This window comes from Sebastes umbrosus, chromosome 10, assembly GCF_015220745.1.
Source record: "Sebastes umbrosus isolate fSebUmb1 chromosome 10, fSebUmb1.pri, whole genome shotgun sequence".
NCBI lineage: Eukaryota > Metazoa > Chordata > Actinopteri > Perciformes > Sebastidae > Sebastes > Sebastes umbrosus.
In genome coordinates this window covers 18274197-18292749 of record NC_051278.1, presented here as the reverse complement: position 1 = coordinate 18292749, position 18553 = coordinate 18274197, and the positions used below count along the sequence as shown (strand labels likewise).

Sequence of the window (18553 nt, the reverse complement as noted above, 5' to 3'; positions counted from 1 at the left end):
TAGTAAGCATGAATAATTCAATTCAATTCAAACTTTATTGCAGACTCAAGGTCCAGATCAGAAAAAAAACAAAAAAAAACAATAATACATTACATATAATTTATATGTAATGCTGCACAACAACACAACATTTTTTTGTAATGTATTATATGATATCATACATTACAATACAGGAAAGCACTATAAAAAATCATGATTAAAAGATATTAAAAATATAAATATTGATATAAATATAAATATATATTACTAAAATATCTAGTAAGGGATTAATGTTACTGCATCAACGTTAGAAAAGACATCAGAGGACACCCTAGGTCTCTTAAGTGGATTTCAAGTCATCCTGTTTGAGTGGCTAAAGCATAAGCTAAAGGATAAGCAGTTATAAAAAGCATGAATGGAGAGGTGCATGCTGGGTAGTGTAGTCTCCCCCTCTTGTAGCCAGCTAGCGGATATGACGGCTGCGTTGTGTAGCGTGTAGCTGGGTGTCGTCTGCCGTCTTGCTCTGCCGTAGTTGGATGAATCAGTCGACGTTGACACACAGTCCTTTACTGGGATATGACTGTGCTTTTGTAGTAGAGAGAGCTAACTGTAGCTAGCTGCTTGTCCGGTGGTGTTTTTAAAGGACTACATTCACCGAAAGAGAAACTGAGGACTCGTGTTTTGTTGTTAGCCTTAATATTTGTTTTACAAGATGTTTTCTGGTAGCTAAAGGAACTTAACTGTTATATATTAGCCGAGTAGCAGTGAGAAGCTAAGTTCACCCCAGCAACGGTTGCTAGCCTAGCATAGTGCAGCTAGTTGGATACCATGAAGAAGGCTCAGTCTGACACACTGGGGTTTGTTCCTCAGAAGGACATCGTTTATAACAAACTCCTGCCGTACGCGGACAAGCTAGATGATGAGTCTAATGATGTTTTGAGTAAGATAAAAGGGAACTTGTGCCGGGCTGTTCAGCTCAGAGAGATATGGCCCGGTGTGCTGTTCTGGACCAGGAAACTTTCCACGTAAGTTAATGTTGGCTTATCTTTTTAGTATCCACAGTTGTTGCTCACTTAACATCATGTTTTTAAACATTGAGAGTCTTGTCATAATGTTTTCTACCTCTTGAAGTAAACAAACTTTTGCGTAACATAACGTGTTGTGCAACATTTCTCTGGTTACATGATGTATTTGGCTGTAGGGCAACATGGAAGATGTGCTGCTTGCTAACCTTAGTTCTTATAGATGGATAGATAGATGGATAGATGGATAGATGGATATATAGATAGATAGATAGGTAGATGGATAGATAGATAGATAGATAGATAGGTAGATAGGTAGGTAGATGGATAGATAGGTAGGTAGATAGATAGATAGATAGATAGATAGATAGATAGGTAGGTAGATGGATAGATAGGTAGGTAGATAGATAGATAGATAGATAGATAGATAGATAGGTAGATAGGTAGGTAGATGGATAGATAGGTAGGTAGATAGATAGATAGATAGATAGATAGATAGGTAGATGGATGGATGGATGGATGGATGGATGGATAGATGTCATGAAGTGCATATTAGGTAGATAGATAGGTAGGTAGATAGATAGATAGTAACTTTATTGATTATTGATGTTTATATATATGATATATTTGGCTGTAGGGCAACATGGAAGATGTGCTGTTTGCTAACCTTAGTTCTTATAGATGGATAGATAGATGGATAGATGGATAGATGGATATATAGATAGATAGATAGGTAGATAGGTAGATAGGTAGGTAGATGGATAGATAGATAGATAGATAGGTAGGTAGGTAGATAGATGGATGGATGGATGGATGGATGGATAGATGTCATGAAGTGCATATTAGGTAGATAGATAGGTAGGTAGATAGATAGATAGTAACTTTATTGATTATTGATGTTTATATATATGATATATTTGGCTGTAGGGCAACATAGAAGATATGCTGTTTGCTAACCTTAGTTCTTATAGATGGATAGATAGATGGATAGATAAATATATGGATAGATAGATAGATAGATAGATAGATAGATAGATAGATAGATGTCATGAAGTGCATATTAGATAGATAGATAGAAAAATAGATAGATATGTAGATAGATAGATAGATAAATAGATAGATAGATAGATAGTAACTTTATTGATTATTGATGTTTGTATATATATGATGTATTTGGCTGTAGGGCAACATGGAAGATATGCTGTTTGCTAACCTTAGTTCTTATAGATAGATAGATGGATAGGTAGGTAGATAGAGATGGATGGCTAGGTAGGTAGACAGACAGGTAGACAGATAGCAACTTTATTGATTTATTGATGTTTGTGTATATATATATATAGATCTATATATAGATCTATATATAGATACATCATATATATATATATATATGATGTATCTATATATGATGTATTTGGCTGCAGGGCAACATTGAAGATATGCTGTTTGCTAACGTTAGTTCTTATATTTAGTCTCATCCAGATACAATGGGATGCAAATCTTGTATTTTATTCTTTTGTTTACATCTGTTTTTATCTCATTTTTGGAGCTCGGCCACAAACTTGTTAGAAATTATAATAATTCAATAATAATAATAAAGTATACAAGTGCAAGAAAGTGAGTTTGTTTTAGGCTGACAGATAATTTCACTTCAGCTTTTTGTATTTGCACTGTGGTTATGTATATATTGTGTCTTAATAGATAGATAGATAGATAGATAGATAGATAGATAGTAACTTTATTGATCCCGAGGGAAATTCAAGTTTCCAGCATCACAGTTCCATAGTGCAAAACTTGTTAGTAAAAAGGCAGTAAAAAAGTTAGTAGTACAAAGTACCAAAAAATATACCAGATATAAAAATACAAGGAGATGAAGAAAACTGTTATAACTGAATATAGTGCAGGGTAACAGCTGTGATACACGACTATTAAATAAATGAGTATAGTGCAGAAGAGACTGTTAAAAGTGAGTATAGTGCATTATTATCTGTATTCTGGCAGGCTCAGAAACTCGCCTGTAAAAGCCTGTATTTCTTTATAGCCTGGTGTGTTTTTATGGGTTAAGTGTTAGCTAACTTTAGCTGTTTGTACCTTGTGAACTACAAACTGCCCTGTGTATCTCAATCTGGGGTTTTCATAATTGGGGGCAATAGCGTGTCAAATACACCAACCTGACCCCGGTAGTGCAGCACAATAATAGGCCATTGTTATTACTCTTGTGCTTGTGAGGCTTTGACATTTTCATTTTGAATCAGTGAGTCAAGTGACAAGTCACATGATATATCTCAAAATAGAAATAACAAGATTTTAATTTGATGGACTAATGAGTTTATTGTGAACACCCAGCTTTTGATATTTTTTATTATTTTTTTGTTATTTATTTGCACATATATAAAACTGCACAAAATCCAGTCAATGAAAAAAACAAAAAAATTAAATGTGTCAGGAGAGGTCAAAAAGCCACAGGCTTATACAAAGGACCTCCCCCCAACCCCAGGAGAAAAAAAAAAACAATAACAAAAAAGGAATAAAGATCTATAAAAGGAATAAAGATCTAAAAGTTTGTAGAGATCATTATTATCAGGTATCTGTTGAAAGTTTACTGCTAAACAGATAAGTCATTATTGTTCATTCTAACTTTATTAAAGGCAATAAATCACAGTATTATATATTACCCCCCCCCGCCTCCTCTGCATGTATCTTTCAGTTACAGTATTTAGTTAATGACCAGCAGAAATATTGTCAATATGACAGTGGATTACTTAGAGTGCTGTTTAATTTAGTTGTGCTTGGTTGCTGGGCTGTCTTTAATCCATTTCAGTCCCCAATGCTGGCGCATTGCTCTGTCCAAGAGTGAGTCACTGCCGGCTCAGAGAGATGGAAAGTTTACTGTGGGGTTGACCCAGATTCTGTTCACTGGTATTTTGGCATTTTAAACAGTGATACAAAAGAAATATTAATGGTCACTTTCAAAGGTCTCAATTTCTCATCTCCGCTTATTCAAACTTTAGTTGCGTTATTAAAAAAAATAAAATGTTTGCTTTTCAAATTTGGATGTTTTGGAGTTTGTTGTGATATATTATTAGTTTTTTTACACAAGAGAAAAATAAGCACCTTATTTTTGCATTGTTCATGCTGCTCACAGGAGCGCTGCCCACGTATTATGTGTGTTGAAACTGGAGCATTTGTCCCTAAATCTGTACTTCTTGTTTAGGTACATGAGACTGTATGGGCGAAAGTTCAGCAAAGAAGACCATGTGCTGTTCATCAAGTTGCTCTATGAGCTAGTGACGATCCCCAAGCTGGAGATAAGCATGATGCAGGGCCTTGCACGGCTTCTTATCAACCTCCTCAAGTAAGAATGGGCCCCATCTCTTCTACTCAACAACTTGTACACATGCTAAACACTCACTTATGCAATGCTAAAAATTTCACAGTAAAAGGTAATCTTGGGTGGTTTTTGTTTTCTGAAAAAGCTAAGTTAGATGCTAAAAAATGCTGCGACCTTATCACTGATAATAAATTAGATTATTTTTTCATTGGGTAAGGCTGCATGATGAGCTATGATCTGTGTGTTTATTCTAATCTATCTGCATGTCTGATTCATCCAACAGGAAACGGGAGCTACTGTCAAGGGAGGACCTTGAGTTGGATTGGAGACCACTGTATGAGCTACATGACAGGATTCTTTTCTCCAAGACAGAGCATCTGGGCCTCAACTGGTTTCCCAAGTATGCCTACTGTTGCTGTTGATATTATTAGTTTTTTAAAAGCATGCTTAGTCATAGAATTTAGGAAGTGGACATATCCAGTGAGGAAGGCGCATTCACTACATTGTACACATTTCGTGGTTGTGTAGTACATCGGCTAATGTTTAGTAGCCACACTTGGAAATGAAAGTGTTTTTAATTTATATTTCCTTCAGTTAAACTCTCGGTAGTCATTAAGCTCCAGCAGAAACTCTGGAGTGTGTTTTTTTCCCCCTGCAAATTAAATTTTTCATGATAGTAAAGTAATTATTGAAGAAAAATACTGTAGAAAACATAACGTCAATTTTTGCATGTCTGTACTTTCCCTCACGGAAAAGCAGAACATATAAAGTGATTAAATTCTTGTTACTGGAAAAGCTAATGTTGATATGAGTAAGACTGAAATCACTGAAAATAGATGCATATTAGGAAATGTCGTAGTACGTAAGATTTATTTATATTGGAACTGAGCATAAACAGGGATTGCTACCTTGTTGGGCTTAGACTATTAACCAATAGGTTGCTGACCATTTCCTAATTGTCCAGATTGCTTTCAGAGTATCGCACAAAGGCCCATCCAATTTAACTTGGGTTAGTTGCCTTTCATTCACATTAAAAAGTCCTGGTCCAAGTTTGCCAAATGTTTTTATGCAATTAAAGCTAGAGTTGGTATTGTTAAGAAACTAGCAAGATTACGCTAGATTTTAAAAATGATCCAAGCCGAAAAACCCAGCCCAGTGTTGCCAACTCTTTTCCAATGAAAGTAGCTAGCAACAGTGGCTGCTGACTAGCTCCAAAAGCTGCTAAATCTAGCGAGAAAGTCGCCAAGTCAGCAACACTGACAGCCTGTCCTTTCAGGACTCCCTCCAATGAGTGCACGGACAAAGTGTGCGCTGGCAGGTATGTAGACAGACAGGTAGCCTGTCCATTCGAGCCGAATGAAATGATTGGACCGTCTACACACGGATCAGCGGTAAAATCGCTCGCCTCCTATGGGGAGAGTGGTGCCACCTGACTAGGCAGAAGCACTACCCTTGGTGTAGCGCAGCGCCACCGAGCAGTCAAAGTTCAAATTATTTATACTTTGACCTCGGTTGCTACTGACCTTTCAAAGCGCAACCAATGAGAACAGCTGATACTGTTGTTGTTGAATAGAAACAGTGAATGGCGTTCCTTGCTCCCTTTTTGGGGAGATATTTTACCTGCTGCCTCTGCAAGTCTCTGCGCCCTACCTCGCGGTGAGTGAAGAGCAAGTCTCTTATCATGTGAAGGCAGCTCAAATCTAGCGAAAAAGTCGCCAAGTCAGCAACACTGACAGCCCGTCCCTTCAGGCCTCCTTCCAAAGTCACTCCCCCAAAATTATCATAATGAACGTAGATGAAGATTCCGGTGACGCGCAATGAGTGCACGGGCAGAGTGCACGCAGGTAGGCAGGAAGGTAGGTAGACAGGCAAGTAGCCCGTCGATTCAGGCCGAATTAAATGATTGAACGGGCTTATTGCAGTCCTGCGACAGCCAAAGATACCAGAGTTTTTTTATTTTTTATTGTCAGAACATTTGATTTATTGATTGCTTTCGGGATACAATGAGAATTTTAACAAATATAACAAAAAGGTTTTTGAACACTACAAACGGCAGTTTTAATCCACCACCGATGACTTCAAATATATAATTAGATAGCTATTATAGTATTTTGAGAGTGTAATCGATGTAAAAAAAGAGGTAGTACATTGTTCACTTTGTGCTTTGACAACTTAACTTTAATGAAATGTACACACAGAATATTGTAGTCATCACAGATACATAGATATATTTGTATATCAAGGGAAATAGGTCCATAAGCCAATTTTGTTTTAACTTTGATTAGGTTATGGGTTTCAGTTTGAATAAAATCTAGTTGTGTTTGCATAATTGGACCAGTTGTTGGCGAACAAGAGGAACATTTTGGACGCCACATACCTTTCATAACTACTTATTACAAGAACAATGTCCACTATGACTATTACACTTAGCACAGTTTTGGAGAGAAGTTTAAATGTCGCTTCACCCTACGCAACACCCTTAAAAATTCCCTATGAAGTAGCAAGCAGTGCGAGATGCTCTTTTATGGTGCTATGGGAACATTGTGCGTTTATCACATAAATGCCTTGCTAGCGCATCACTTTTGCGTTACAGCCGATGAAAGCAAGCTGCTTCGGCTTGATTGCCAGCTCACCTCTTTGAAAACTATACTAATGCATACAAAACATGATACTCTGATTACATAATAAATTGTATAAGTTGATGCATAGTATGTTCATATTTTGAGTGATTGGCACTTTGTCGTGTGCTGAATGTGTTCTTTATGCCTTTGTCTCCTTTCACATTCAGTTCTCCACGGCCTCGTTCATCCTCTAAACTCATAATGCTAAAATTGGTTCAGAGGTGGTAAGGACAATACTTCTCTTTGTGTTTTACTTTGAATTCATCATTTGAGGCACTTTTTTTGTTTTTGTTTTATTATTTTATTTTATACATTGCATGTGAAAACAAAAAAAACTGGACATCCCACATTGTGACAGAGGAAAAATCAAGACTAAAGCAATGTTAACATTTCACTCATACTGGAGACTGTCGCACTGCAGCTAACATTATTTTACCCTTCTCCTATCCCGATATCAACCATGAGAGAGTGATAATAGGCCGTGTAGTTTCTTTCTTTCTATAGTGGATTATTATGTGGCAGCAATATAGTAACAAGACGATGATGACCATATTAGGAAGTAATACAGTTTGATTTTTATGATGCATAACATTTATTACTCCATAAGCAGTGGCATTAATGGTAGTATTAATGAACTCTCAACAACTATCTATAATTGGCCCATGTTCAGACGAGCTTTTCCTGTTACTGATCCCTACTTGGACATACCTGCAAAACAGAGTGCTACAGGAATGAGTCCTAAAACCCAGGAATGAGTTAGCATTTTAGCACTTCCGGTTCCCTTGTCTGGAAGTCAATGGGTTTTTTTAATGGGTTTTTAGTAAGATGCCTGAAATAAGGTCTGTGGTTAACACAGGCTGGAGAGATTTTAACGTTTTATTCCAAGACATAAAATACATTAACAAATACCCCATTCGTGAATTTTGAAGCCGTTATGTGTCTTAAAAAAGGCGGTTGCTAACAAGGGGCGAAATGAGACTACTAAGCGCCATCATGCCGATTTGTCCGCCTTTACAGTCTCCTTGTCTATACTCGCACTCATGCGACCGTGGTGTAGTTTGTTTATAACCTAACATTAGCTTTTACTTCTGGTGATTGCATTTACACTTCAAAAATCATAAAAGTGGTTTTCATTTGTGGAGATTATCTTGCTGAACAAAACATGTAAGTATCATAAACGTGTGTTTGCCACAGAGCTTATTTTCGGCGGTAATCCAAAACCCAATGGAAAAATCCCATTGCTTTTTGTCGAGGGAACCCAGGACGATGCTAACTTCCTGGTTGACCTACAAAAATACATCATCCCTGTAGCACTCTCCTACACAGCATTTTCAGGAGTCATGGAGGAGCGCAAGCTCTTGTCACGTTTCCTCCCCTCCTGGAATGCGTTAGGGTTCACTTCAACTCAGATACAAAGGTCATATAGTGTAGTCTTGGGTTCCTTCTGCCTGAGTGTCTGGGGCAATCAGTTTGACTAGCTCTTGTTGTTGTTGTTGTTGTTGGATTTGCAGTGCATGAGTTTGACCCTGGTCTGTGGCCTCTTGTTTGTTGTGGGCTTACAGTGCTAAACATTGGGCTAGACCCATGCATTTAGAAAGCTGCAGTTTGTCAGTTGAGTGTCACCCATAATTCAGCTGTCGTTAACAGTATAAAATATGCAGTATGTCCGCTACAAAAAAGATGTGAATGATGTGGAGATAAGTGATCAGTTGTTGAGTGGGATTGGCAGGGCATTTCCAACAAGGCATGGCTTGAGCTTGCATGCAAGCAGATCGGTGGGATTGCGGGTGGGATTGCGGGAGGGGAGCTCAAAAGCTGTAGTTATATTGGTCTCGAGCTTTCAACACCGTTATGTGACCTCAGTCCTGAGTTTGCAGTCTATATGTGACGATAATCATGTCAGGTGTTTGTGATGTGTTATTATTAGTCGTAAATCCAAAACCACCTCTATTAACAAAGTGTTAAAGCAGCGGTTGATTTCAAAGTGACATGTTATGAATGAACAGTTAGTGAAACTACATATACATCTGTATATTAGCATGAGGCCAGCCGGGAAGGTCAACCACTATCTGCAACAATTAGTATGTTTATTTTGTGTGAATGTGAATTGATTACTGTCCGTGAATCGATTACTGTCCGTTAATTACGTTTTTATTACCTCACTACACACCAGATCGTAAATTGTCTCGTTCACTGTACACCTGTCAGGCGTGTAAAGAAGTTTCTGTGTGCATGCAATCAAAGTCAAGTTGCATTGGTGTGGAGATTGGTTTAACATCAGTGTTTCAGTGGTTGTTTTGACATGAAATGACCTTCCTCTGTCATTTTGTTTTTTTTACAGCTCTGTGGAAAATGTGCTGAAGACACTTGTGAAAAGCTGCAGACCGTAAGTACATATCAGTCATTTATGTCGTGTGTGTCTCTTTTATTAGAGTTATATCAGTCTGAGAATTCATTGATTGTGTAAATATTGATTTTAGTAAGTTGACAAGACATTTAATAATAGGAAGAGGGACAAATTGAAAATGTTAAGCTGAGCTGATAGGAAAGAAAACCCCTAAATGTTGGTTATATTTTAGGTGCTGTAGTGGATGAAGAATAAGGATGTTAGACTTTACTGAATTGCATCATCATTCTAAAGCTTTGCTGTCACCAGCAGCTCCCTGATTGTTTTCAGTCTAGTTGTGCGCGTGCAGATTCCTTATTTGAGCCCTAGCACTCACCCCTCAGTTTGCACTTAGGCAGATAATCCTATTATCTCATCTAATTCTGTCTTATGCGAGGGTTTCCTGTCTGTGAGAAGGGAGAGTGATTTGTGGTCAGCTGCTGAGACGCTGTGGATCAGCGGTGAGGCAGACGGAAGTAGCCTCGCTTGGAAGTGACACTTTTTTTCAAGACCTCCAATGGATGTGGAATCGCTGAGGAGGCTGCGTGACCTGAAATAACCTGCAGAGTTTACACAAGCGCATTATGAACCATGAAAATCCCCCCGTGGGACTATGAGCCCGGCGGAACCGCAGGATTTACCCTAACAGCTAAAAATGTGCCAGGTGTCTGACTTGTAATCTCACGTTTGTGTAACATTGCCCTCCAACATTGAAATTTCAGTAGCTGCTGGTTCATACAGATGGTGATGAATGGAAACTCTGAATGAAGATAGTTGTATGCTATTGCTTTGAAGCTATCAAATAAGGTCTTATTATTTTTGCTTTATATGAATGTAGCCTAGGTTTCCTTGACAGTAAAGTCTGGTTGTCAGTCTCCGGCATCTGATGTGTGTGAGGATGTGACCTAAGAGGCTTGTGCATCTTTTATAGCGCTCTCTAAGCTGCTCTGCTGGTGGGGATGCTTCAAGTGTCCGTACATACCTATTCATAAGCTGGCGAATGATATTAATAACGTTCTTGTCATGAACACACTCGTCATTGGCTTAAAGCTGCAGTGCGTAGAATTGGAGCAAAAAAAAAGTTATTTTTGTAAAACGATCACTATAGCCTGACAGTAGTGCATGAGACAGGTAATCTGAAAAACATTATGTGCCTCTGTATCCTCCGGTGCTCCTAATGGCATCTGCAAGATTTCACAGACTGGAGGAAAGCAACCGATCAGAGCCGAGCTGGAGTCTGCCGTCCAGCTGCCGTCTATGAGAGCCGGCTGTCAATCACTCGCGAACTCCGATCAAACGGTCAAATTAGGCAGCACTGATCAAATATGAATCAATATTCTGTTACTGTAATGCCTATTTCTCACCTCAAATAGTGCCTCAAAGCATGCATTGTAAAATGAGAAAGTTTGTGACCCTGCAGCCATGTTGAGATCAGTTGAGGAAATACCAAGCACCGCCCACCAGCTAGAGCACAGCCAATAGGAACGCTTAATAGAAACGCTCTCTCTGAAATGACCTGTGATTGGCCAAAGTCTCCTATCACGGGCTCGATTTTTTTAAAGCCTGAAAACAGAGCCATGAGGAAGTGCAGACGTCTAGTTATCTCTCAGAACACTTGAATTACAATATGCTGAGAGGTTATTATGGAATTTTTGCCCAATGATGCCAAAACCGTTCTGCCTACCGAAGCTTTAATTTTACAAAAAAGTCTAACTGTTATCCTCTCTCTGGTCATGCAGATACTTTCCAGTGTCCGCTACTGAGGAGATGCTGGATGAATGGAGACCACTCCTCTGTCCCTTTGATGTCACCATGCAAAGAGCAATCAGCTACTTTGAGCTCTTTCTACCAACGACTCTGCCTCCTGAGCTGCACAACAAGGGGTTCAAGTAAGAAACCGATTGTCTCCTACGTATGGTTGAGATCGCTCCAGTCTGAAGACAGTTCAGCTAGTTAGCCTTGAGATCCGGTAAAGAATAGCTTGAGCTCGAGATGAATGAATGACGAGCAACGCTGTGTAAGCCATATACAGTATAAAGGCAGAGGGTCCTGACTCAGACGTCATGTCTGCCAGCTCAGGGCTGGCATAATGAAAATAGTGCGTCTGTGAATATGTGAGGGGGAGTATCACATAATGAGACATTAAAACAAGCGCCATAAAAGAAAACCAAGACACAGTTCCCTATGTTTTCCTAACCAGTGAGATTATAAAACACACATTGATTCCTGTTCCAGATTCTCAGTATTTTTACTGCATGTTAAAAATGAATAAAACAATTGTTTGCCCTATTGTCCGGCTTTCCATTCCTCCCACCTCATCACACCATGGTGTAGAGACGTGGTGAGTGATTTCTTAAGCCCCTTGATACTGGCGGTGCATCCCTCAAATGTCACCGCCTACTTAATGCCTTAACATTGTGAAGGATGCATCCCTTCATGGCCACTGTACAGTAGATCCTTCTAAAACATACACTTACACCACGGGAACAAAGAAAGTGGTCACACTAATGCGTCATTTCCACTGCATGGTACAGCTCGACTCTACTTGACTCACTTTTGCTGTCAGGTACATTTCCAGATTTCTTGTTCCGCTGCTTCAAACACTTTAAGCTATTTTCTACCACTCAAGAATTGATAAAAAAGATCAATAATTCCTCCAAAATACCACATTGAGACACCAAGGAACACCATAGAAAAAGCCATGCTGTGATTTGGTATCAAAAACATTTGACATTTGGAGACTTCTGCAAGAATTGGATTTTTTTGGTGTTTTGTCATCAGCACTTCTGTTCTGGATACTGCTCAGAAACACCCTTATTGTCAGTATACCATCCATCCTCTGAATGCCCTAGGTCTCTAGTTTGTGTTTGTAAAGTTTCATGAGGCTGTGATTATCCTAGAGGTCACCACAGGTAATTTTATACAGTGAGGTCACATTAAAAAAAAATGGTCTCACTACAATGAAATGGCTACTGTGGGGACTAACATCATCACATATGAATACAGTTAGGATCACTGGATCCAAAAGAGTCTGTTTTACAGTGATACCCAATTTATGTAATTCCACGACTGTTTAGGGATCCCAGTATGCAGAAATATTCAAACACATCATTTTAGAAAAGGTGAAAATAACACATTTATACTGCATGCAGAAAACTGAATTGTTTTTGCCCCAAACATGCATCAGATTATCACAAAGTGTCTGTAAAGGGGAGACTCCTGGGTACCCATAGAACCCATTTTCATTCATACTGTATATCTTGAGGTCAGAGGTCAAGGGAACCCTTTCAAAATCGCCATGCAATTTAAGTTGGGAGCATTATTTAGCCCCCTTCCCGACAAGCTAGCATGACATGATTGAGCCTGCTACAGCCTCTGAAAGGCAGTAAAGTTGGCCGAGGGCACTGGCAGCCTCAAGGAGTGGAAGAGGTTAAAGCTGGTTCACCTTTTACTGCCATTATTTCCTTCTTCTATAACAACGTTATCTTCACTTGTTTAACTGATTTGATCAGTTTAGATAACAGACACTTGACTGTTATGACAGAAATGTGAACAAACCACAGACACTTGCCTCGTTCATGGAATCATGGCGGTTCTCCGCTGCAGAATTAATATATGGGAAACGTTGGAGTGGATATTTGGTCCTATTTTTGCCATAAAAAAATATGTTTTTGGCCTGTCGAGGTTGGCTTAGGGAATACCCATAAAATAAAATGCTTTACTTGTTTTACGCTGTTGTATCGGGGCTCTTAAAGGAAATGACATTAAATCTTGCCGGTCCCAATCTTCCCCCACTCCTAAGCCTACTTTCACTGAAACTTCCGTTTGACGCCTGTCTGTTAAATGTCACATATATGTACTTAGGGTTGTCTTCTGCTTATGTAACCATTTGTTTGTCTGACAGGTTGTGGTACGACGAGTTGATCACCTTATGGTTGTCTGTGCAAAATCTTCCAAGCTGGGAAATGGTGAGTAGGTTAATTTGTTTAAAAATAACTGAATGTACAATAGTGCGTATTTCTGTCTGCCCAGTGTAACATGTTTTCCTCCATCTTCGCAGCATCTGGTCAATCTCTTTGCTCGCTTGGCCAACGACAACATTGGCTACATTGACTGGGACCCCTACATCCCTAAGGTTTGTTGTTGTTGTTTTTCTTTCCACCACATATTACGCAATTTAGTACTTGTTTGTTATAGTTTTGCGGCACATGCCCTCATGTGTGGCCTGACCCTTATGATTTGGGCTCATGGTGTGTATTTCATGGCCATTGCTGCTTGTCAGAGAAGCAAACTATCATGTTTCCTTGTTGCTCTTGCTCTTGCTCAATGATGGGAAGTGACTTGCATCATGCTTGCAGTTCAACTGAGTGTCTGTTTTGATCCATGCTTTTTGTCAACACTAGCATGATGAACATAAACATTCACTCCTGACTTGTTAAGCCCATATAAATAAAATGGGCTTTTTATCAGTTTTAAAATTAATAAGTCCACATTCAAATAATCAGACAATGGAATATTTGACACTAATTGTTTTTCACATTTCAGATTTTCACAAGAATTTTGAGGAGTTTGAATCTCCCTGTGGGGACCAGTCAGATGATGGTACCACGATATATCACCAATGCCTACGACATCAGCCATGTGGTGCTTTGGGTCTCATCCCTCCTGGTTGGTTCACTGTTCATAAGTTATTTTAATAATTGCATCAACAGTTAGTGTGAAAGATTATTGTCATATTGACCCTTACTGTGCTAATTTCAGGGAGGACCCAGCAAGCAAGCTCAAGAACAGCTCAGTGGCCTTTTCAACAGTATTACATCCTTCTTTCACCCATCAAACCATGGCCGCTGGTTGGTGAGTCATTTCTTTCTCCTTTTGGATGACTGTGGAATAGAAGAAACCATAAAGGATGGGGACTGCTTCATTAGACAGTCCAGTAGAAATAATGTGTTTTGGAGAAGCAGTTCAATATAATTGACAGCTCTGCATCAACAACTTTTTTTAGTGACCCAATGGGGTCAGCAGGTCAGACATCTGGTCCAGTAAATAGAATCAGATTTGATTGACAGTTGCGGCAACATAAGCAAACAGCCCCACAACCTGTCATCTCATTTTCGATTCAAATGTAGCTAAATTCTGATTGGTTCGCGGGAATACATGACATCCCATGACATGGAAATGAGTTAGCATTTTAGCACTTTCGGTTCCCTCGTCTCAAAGTCAATGGGTTTTTAGTTAGTTGCCTGAGATAAGGTCTGTGGTTAACACATGCTGAAGAGATTTTAACGTTTTGTTCTACGATATGAAATACGTCAGTAAATACCCCACTCGTGAATTTTGAAGCTTTTACGTGTCTTAAAAAAGGCGGTAATTCAGACATCGTCATCACGCCGACTCGTCTGCCTTTACAGCCTCTTGTATACTTGTGCTCATGCGACTGTGGTGTGGTTTGTTTATAGCCTAACGTTAGCTTTGTTTTAACTAAAATCTATAGGAAACATGAGTCGTGATGGTTTGACTGCTACCAGTGAGTTTAGATACATCACTCTTCCAACTTGTCCCAACTATAATTCCAGCATCATGTTAACACAGCATACCTTGGCACCCAACGGCAGCACAATGACAAGTGCGTAGTCACTCGTCATCCTTTTTCTAGGAAGCTTCCTGAACGTCTGTATCATCTTCGGAAATAACAAGAGGACATGTGATTGAGATGGTTGCAATGCTATTAAAGGTCACTGGGAGTGGGGCCAAATGCCTTTCTGTTTTGAGGATCCCCCTCTACTAGAGTTGAAGCACCACAGGCAGCAACGTGTCCTCATACACATACTTTTGGCAGGGGGGGTGAGTTTGTGAGTGTGTATTCTAGGCTGTTGCTCGGATACACATGAGAGTGTCATCCACTTGGCTGTGCTTTTATTACATGTAAACAGTGTTTTGCAATCAACAAAGTGTAGCAAGCACTACTGAAGTCAGTTCATGATATATTGTTCATGTCTTCAGAACCTCAGCTTAGCCACTCAGTGGAGGAAAAGTGGAAATTATAACTCTCATGTCACTGTGTAACGAGGGGTGTAACAATACGTGCGATTGTATTGAACCGCTGGGTACAAGGCGGTCGGTTCGTCCGCGACATCCCTTCTGTACTCCTTGTGACCCAAACAGTTGTTTATGCCTACTAACCGCACACACGTAACAGAAATTCTGGAGCACGAGTTTCACCTGGAAAGTTTTGGCAGGGCACCAGTTGTTCTCTATAAGCTATAGCAGCGCTGTACGCTAGGTGGTTTAGCCCAGTTCTCCAGGTTAATCAAGCTCAATGGACAACGTTTTCAAACAACAACATCAAATTGTATGCCAACACTGTTAAACTGAAGTCCGCTATCTCTGGGGATGCTCTTCAAACATTTAATTTACGATGGCATCACCCTGATGTGGCAATTAACGGAGCAAAACAAAAACAGACTGGACAGCGCGTCCGTCTCCCCACAGCATTCAGGCAGCCTCCCACTGCAGATTCAGGCTGTGCCGAAGTGATAACTAATTCTATAAGAGTGTTATTCGCTGCATGTGCGACTACACTCGATCGTAAACAATACCGAATTAAAGTATTTGGTCAAAGTGTTTTGAGCTCCACTACAATGTGCCTTCATGTGTGCATTTTACTCAGTCAGTTGTGCTCGCCCTGTATGAACGAGCACAAGCTGCAGTTCAGTTCAGGAATTAACAGGTCAGAGTCTTATGATGGCATTACAGAATCAGAAATACTTTATTGATACACAGGGGAAACTGGGTTACATTAACATTACAGACATTTCTGTAATTTATTTTATTTATTTATCTTTTATTGACAATATTTCAGTATTTGAGTGCCTTAACTGTTAAAGTAAAAAGTATGTTCAATGAGCAACTATAGAATGTTATAATTTTCAAAATAAATGAAAACAAAGAAGTTATTTTCTGCATTTTTCTTTGTTCTTTTAACCGTGACCCCAAATCTGAGGTACATACATAACGAACCGTGTCATTACACCTCTATGTGTAACAAAATTAGTTTTCTTCTTTGCTTGATGAAATTAAATATTTGTGATTTTACTGTACTAAAGTGATCCCATAATTTCCAAATACATGCAAGACATGTAGACAAAGCTGTGTTCACAGTGTCTCGGTTTGCGTTTGTATGTGTGTTATGTCATCTGTGTCTCCAGATGCTCCATACACCCTCTACCTCGCCATTTGTCCACACTACTATGGAGGCACACTGTCCGCCTGTGTGTCGCTCCTTTGTCATGTATCTGTCTTTCTGTCCCTCTGCCCTCATGTCCAGATGAAGCTCATGAAGCTGCTCCAACGTCTCCCTGCCAGCGTGGTGCGGCGGCTGCACCGAGAGCGCTACAGAAAGCCCACGTGGCTAACGCCAATACCAGACAGTCACAAGCTCACAGAGGAGGATATCACAGACTTCGTTGAGAGTATGATGCAGCCGGTGCTGCTGGCCATGTTCAGCAAGACGGGCAGTCTGGATGCTGCCCAGGCTCTGCAAAACCTCGCTTTAATGAGGCCTGAGTTGGTCATTCCCCCCGTGCTGGAGAAGTAAGTCTGTACTGAACTAGAGAATCTCATGGATAATTCTTTGACCCACGTTCTGCTTCTTAAGAATCTGGAGCACTAATGTTAGTTTTCCGCTTTAGATACAAGACAAGGCCTCATTTTGAAATGAACATAAAGGGCTAATTGTTCTCTCTCTCTACCACAGAACATACCCTGCTCTGGAGACTCTAACAGAGCCCCACCAGCTGACAGCCACTCTGAGCTGCATGATTGGTGTGGCACGGAGCCTAGTGTCAGGTGGGCAGCGCTATCCTGAGGGGCCAACTCACATGCTGCCCCTGCTCATGAGGGCTTTGCCGGGCGTTGACCCAAATGACTTCAGCAAATGCATGGTGCGATCCAGTGTTATTCACGTCTGTCTTCTTACAGCACTCTTACTGTATTTTTTTTTGGTGGTTTTGTTTTCGTTAAACTTCTTAAATCTGACACAAACATTTCCATCCCCACAGATCACATTCCAATTTATTGCTACGTTTGTGACTCTTGTGCCTTTGGTGGACTGTTCGTCCGCCCTACATGAAAGAACTGACTTGACAGAGGTGAATCACTATTATTATTATTATTATTATTATTATTATTATTATTATTATTATTATTCCTTGCCTCGTCAATAAATACATGCAAGGTGTTCAATGATCCTTGTGTATAGCTTTTTCATATTTTCTGTATGACTTTCAGGTGGAAAGAGAGATGTGCTCTGCCTCGGCTGAGTTTGAAGACTTTGTGCTTCAGTTCATGGACAGGTACGTGGAGTTTTGATGAAGAACATTAACCCTCAACCTACCAACACATTTAACATACAAGGACTACCGACTGGGGACCGCAAGAATAAACCACTGCAAAAATCAACTATCATAGCAACATGTTAACGTATTTCTTCTCAGAACATTATTAGTTATGTAATTAATGTCATCTGAAGAAAAGAAAAAAGATTATTATTTTAAATAGACATGAGGAAATATGTCTGCTGTATTTGTGTCTGTGTCCTTCAGAAATGACTGACAACTTGAGTGTTTCTTTTTGTTATCTGCACAGATGCTTTGCCCTGATCGACAGCAGCACTCTGGAACAAACTCGCGAGGAAACGGAAACGGAGAAAATGACTCATTTGGAGAGTCTGGTAGAGCTCGGCCTGTCTTCCACCTTCAGCACCATCCTCACACAGTGCTCCTTGGACATCTTCAAGGTTAAGACTTTTCACACACTTATCTCGTTCCACATATTTTTATTCTCATGTATATACTGTGTATACATATGAACACATTTGTCACCTTGTTTTATCAGGTGGCTTTGGAAAAGGTGTTCAACTTTGCAACCACCAACATCTTTGAGACCCGTGTAGCTGGGAGAATGGTGGCCGACATGTGCAGAGCTGCTTCCAAAGTGAGTCCACTCAGACTTCCTCATGTGGGCATCAACTTTCTTGTAGCTTATTAATTTACTATCTTCATCCTCGCTGTGCTTCTGTTTTCAGTGTCACCCCGCCGAGTCTCTCAAGGTGTTTGTGCCACACTGCTGCAATGCCATAAACCAAATCGCTGAAAGTAAGTGCTCACTACACTGGAATAAGTATTTCTATAAGTGGAGGCTTCAAACGCATGAGTCA

At 39.8% G+C, this 18553-nt stretch overlaps 1 protein-coding gene across 2 annotated transcripts in view; it reads left to right on the top strand.

Annotated features, from left to right (window-relative positions):
* Nucleotides 1-467: 467 nt before the first annotated feature.
* The window catches only part of psme4a (proteasome activator subunit 4a), a 33490-nt gene continuing 15404 nt past the window's right edge, over nucleotides 468-18553 (top strand). Inside the window, exons 1-17 of one of the 2 annotated variants that reach the window (XM_037781844.1) lie at nucleotides 468-1004; nucleotides 4213-4353; nucleotides 4613-4729; nucleotides 7118-7174; nucleotides 9292-9336; nucleotides 11076-11225; nucleotides 13241-13304; nucleotides 13397-13471; nucleotides 13882-14004; nucleotides 14098-14190; nucleotides 16664-16929; nucleotides 17093-17279; nucleotides 17397-17486; nucleotides 17626-17690; nucleotides 17983-18133; nucleotides 18232-18330; nucleotides 18422-18491. In XM_037781844.1, the coding sequence (XP_037637772.1) occupies nucleotides 808-1004; nucleotides 4213-4353; nucleotides 4613-4729; nucleotides 7118-7174; nucleotides 9292-9336; nucleotides 11076-11225; nucleotides 13241-13304; nucleotides 13397-13471; nucleotides 13882-14004; nucleotides 14098-14190; nucleotides 16664-16929; nucleotides 17093-17279; nucleotides 17397-17486; nucleotides 17626-17690; nucleotides 17983-18133; nucleotides 18232-18330; nucleotides 18422-18491 (1990 nt within the window). In that variant the 5' untranslated portion in view covers nucleotides 468-807. The remainder of the gene's footprint in view (nucleotides 1005-4212; nucleotides 4354-4612; nucleotides 4730-7117; nucleotides 7175-9291; nucleotides 9337-11075; nucleotides 11226-13240; nucleotides 13305-13396; nucleotides 13472-13881; nucleotides 14005-14097; nucleotides 14191-16663; nucleotides 16930-17092; nucleotides 17280-17396; nucleotides 17487-17625; nucleotides 17691-17982; nucleotides 18134-18231; nucleotides 18331-18421; nucleotides 18492-18553) is intronic. The other variant, XM_037781845.1, reaches the window with a different exon arrangement.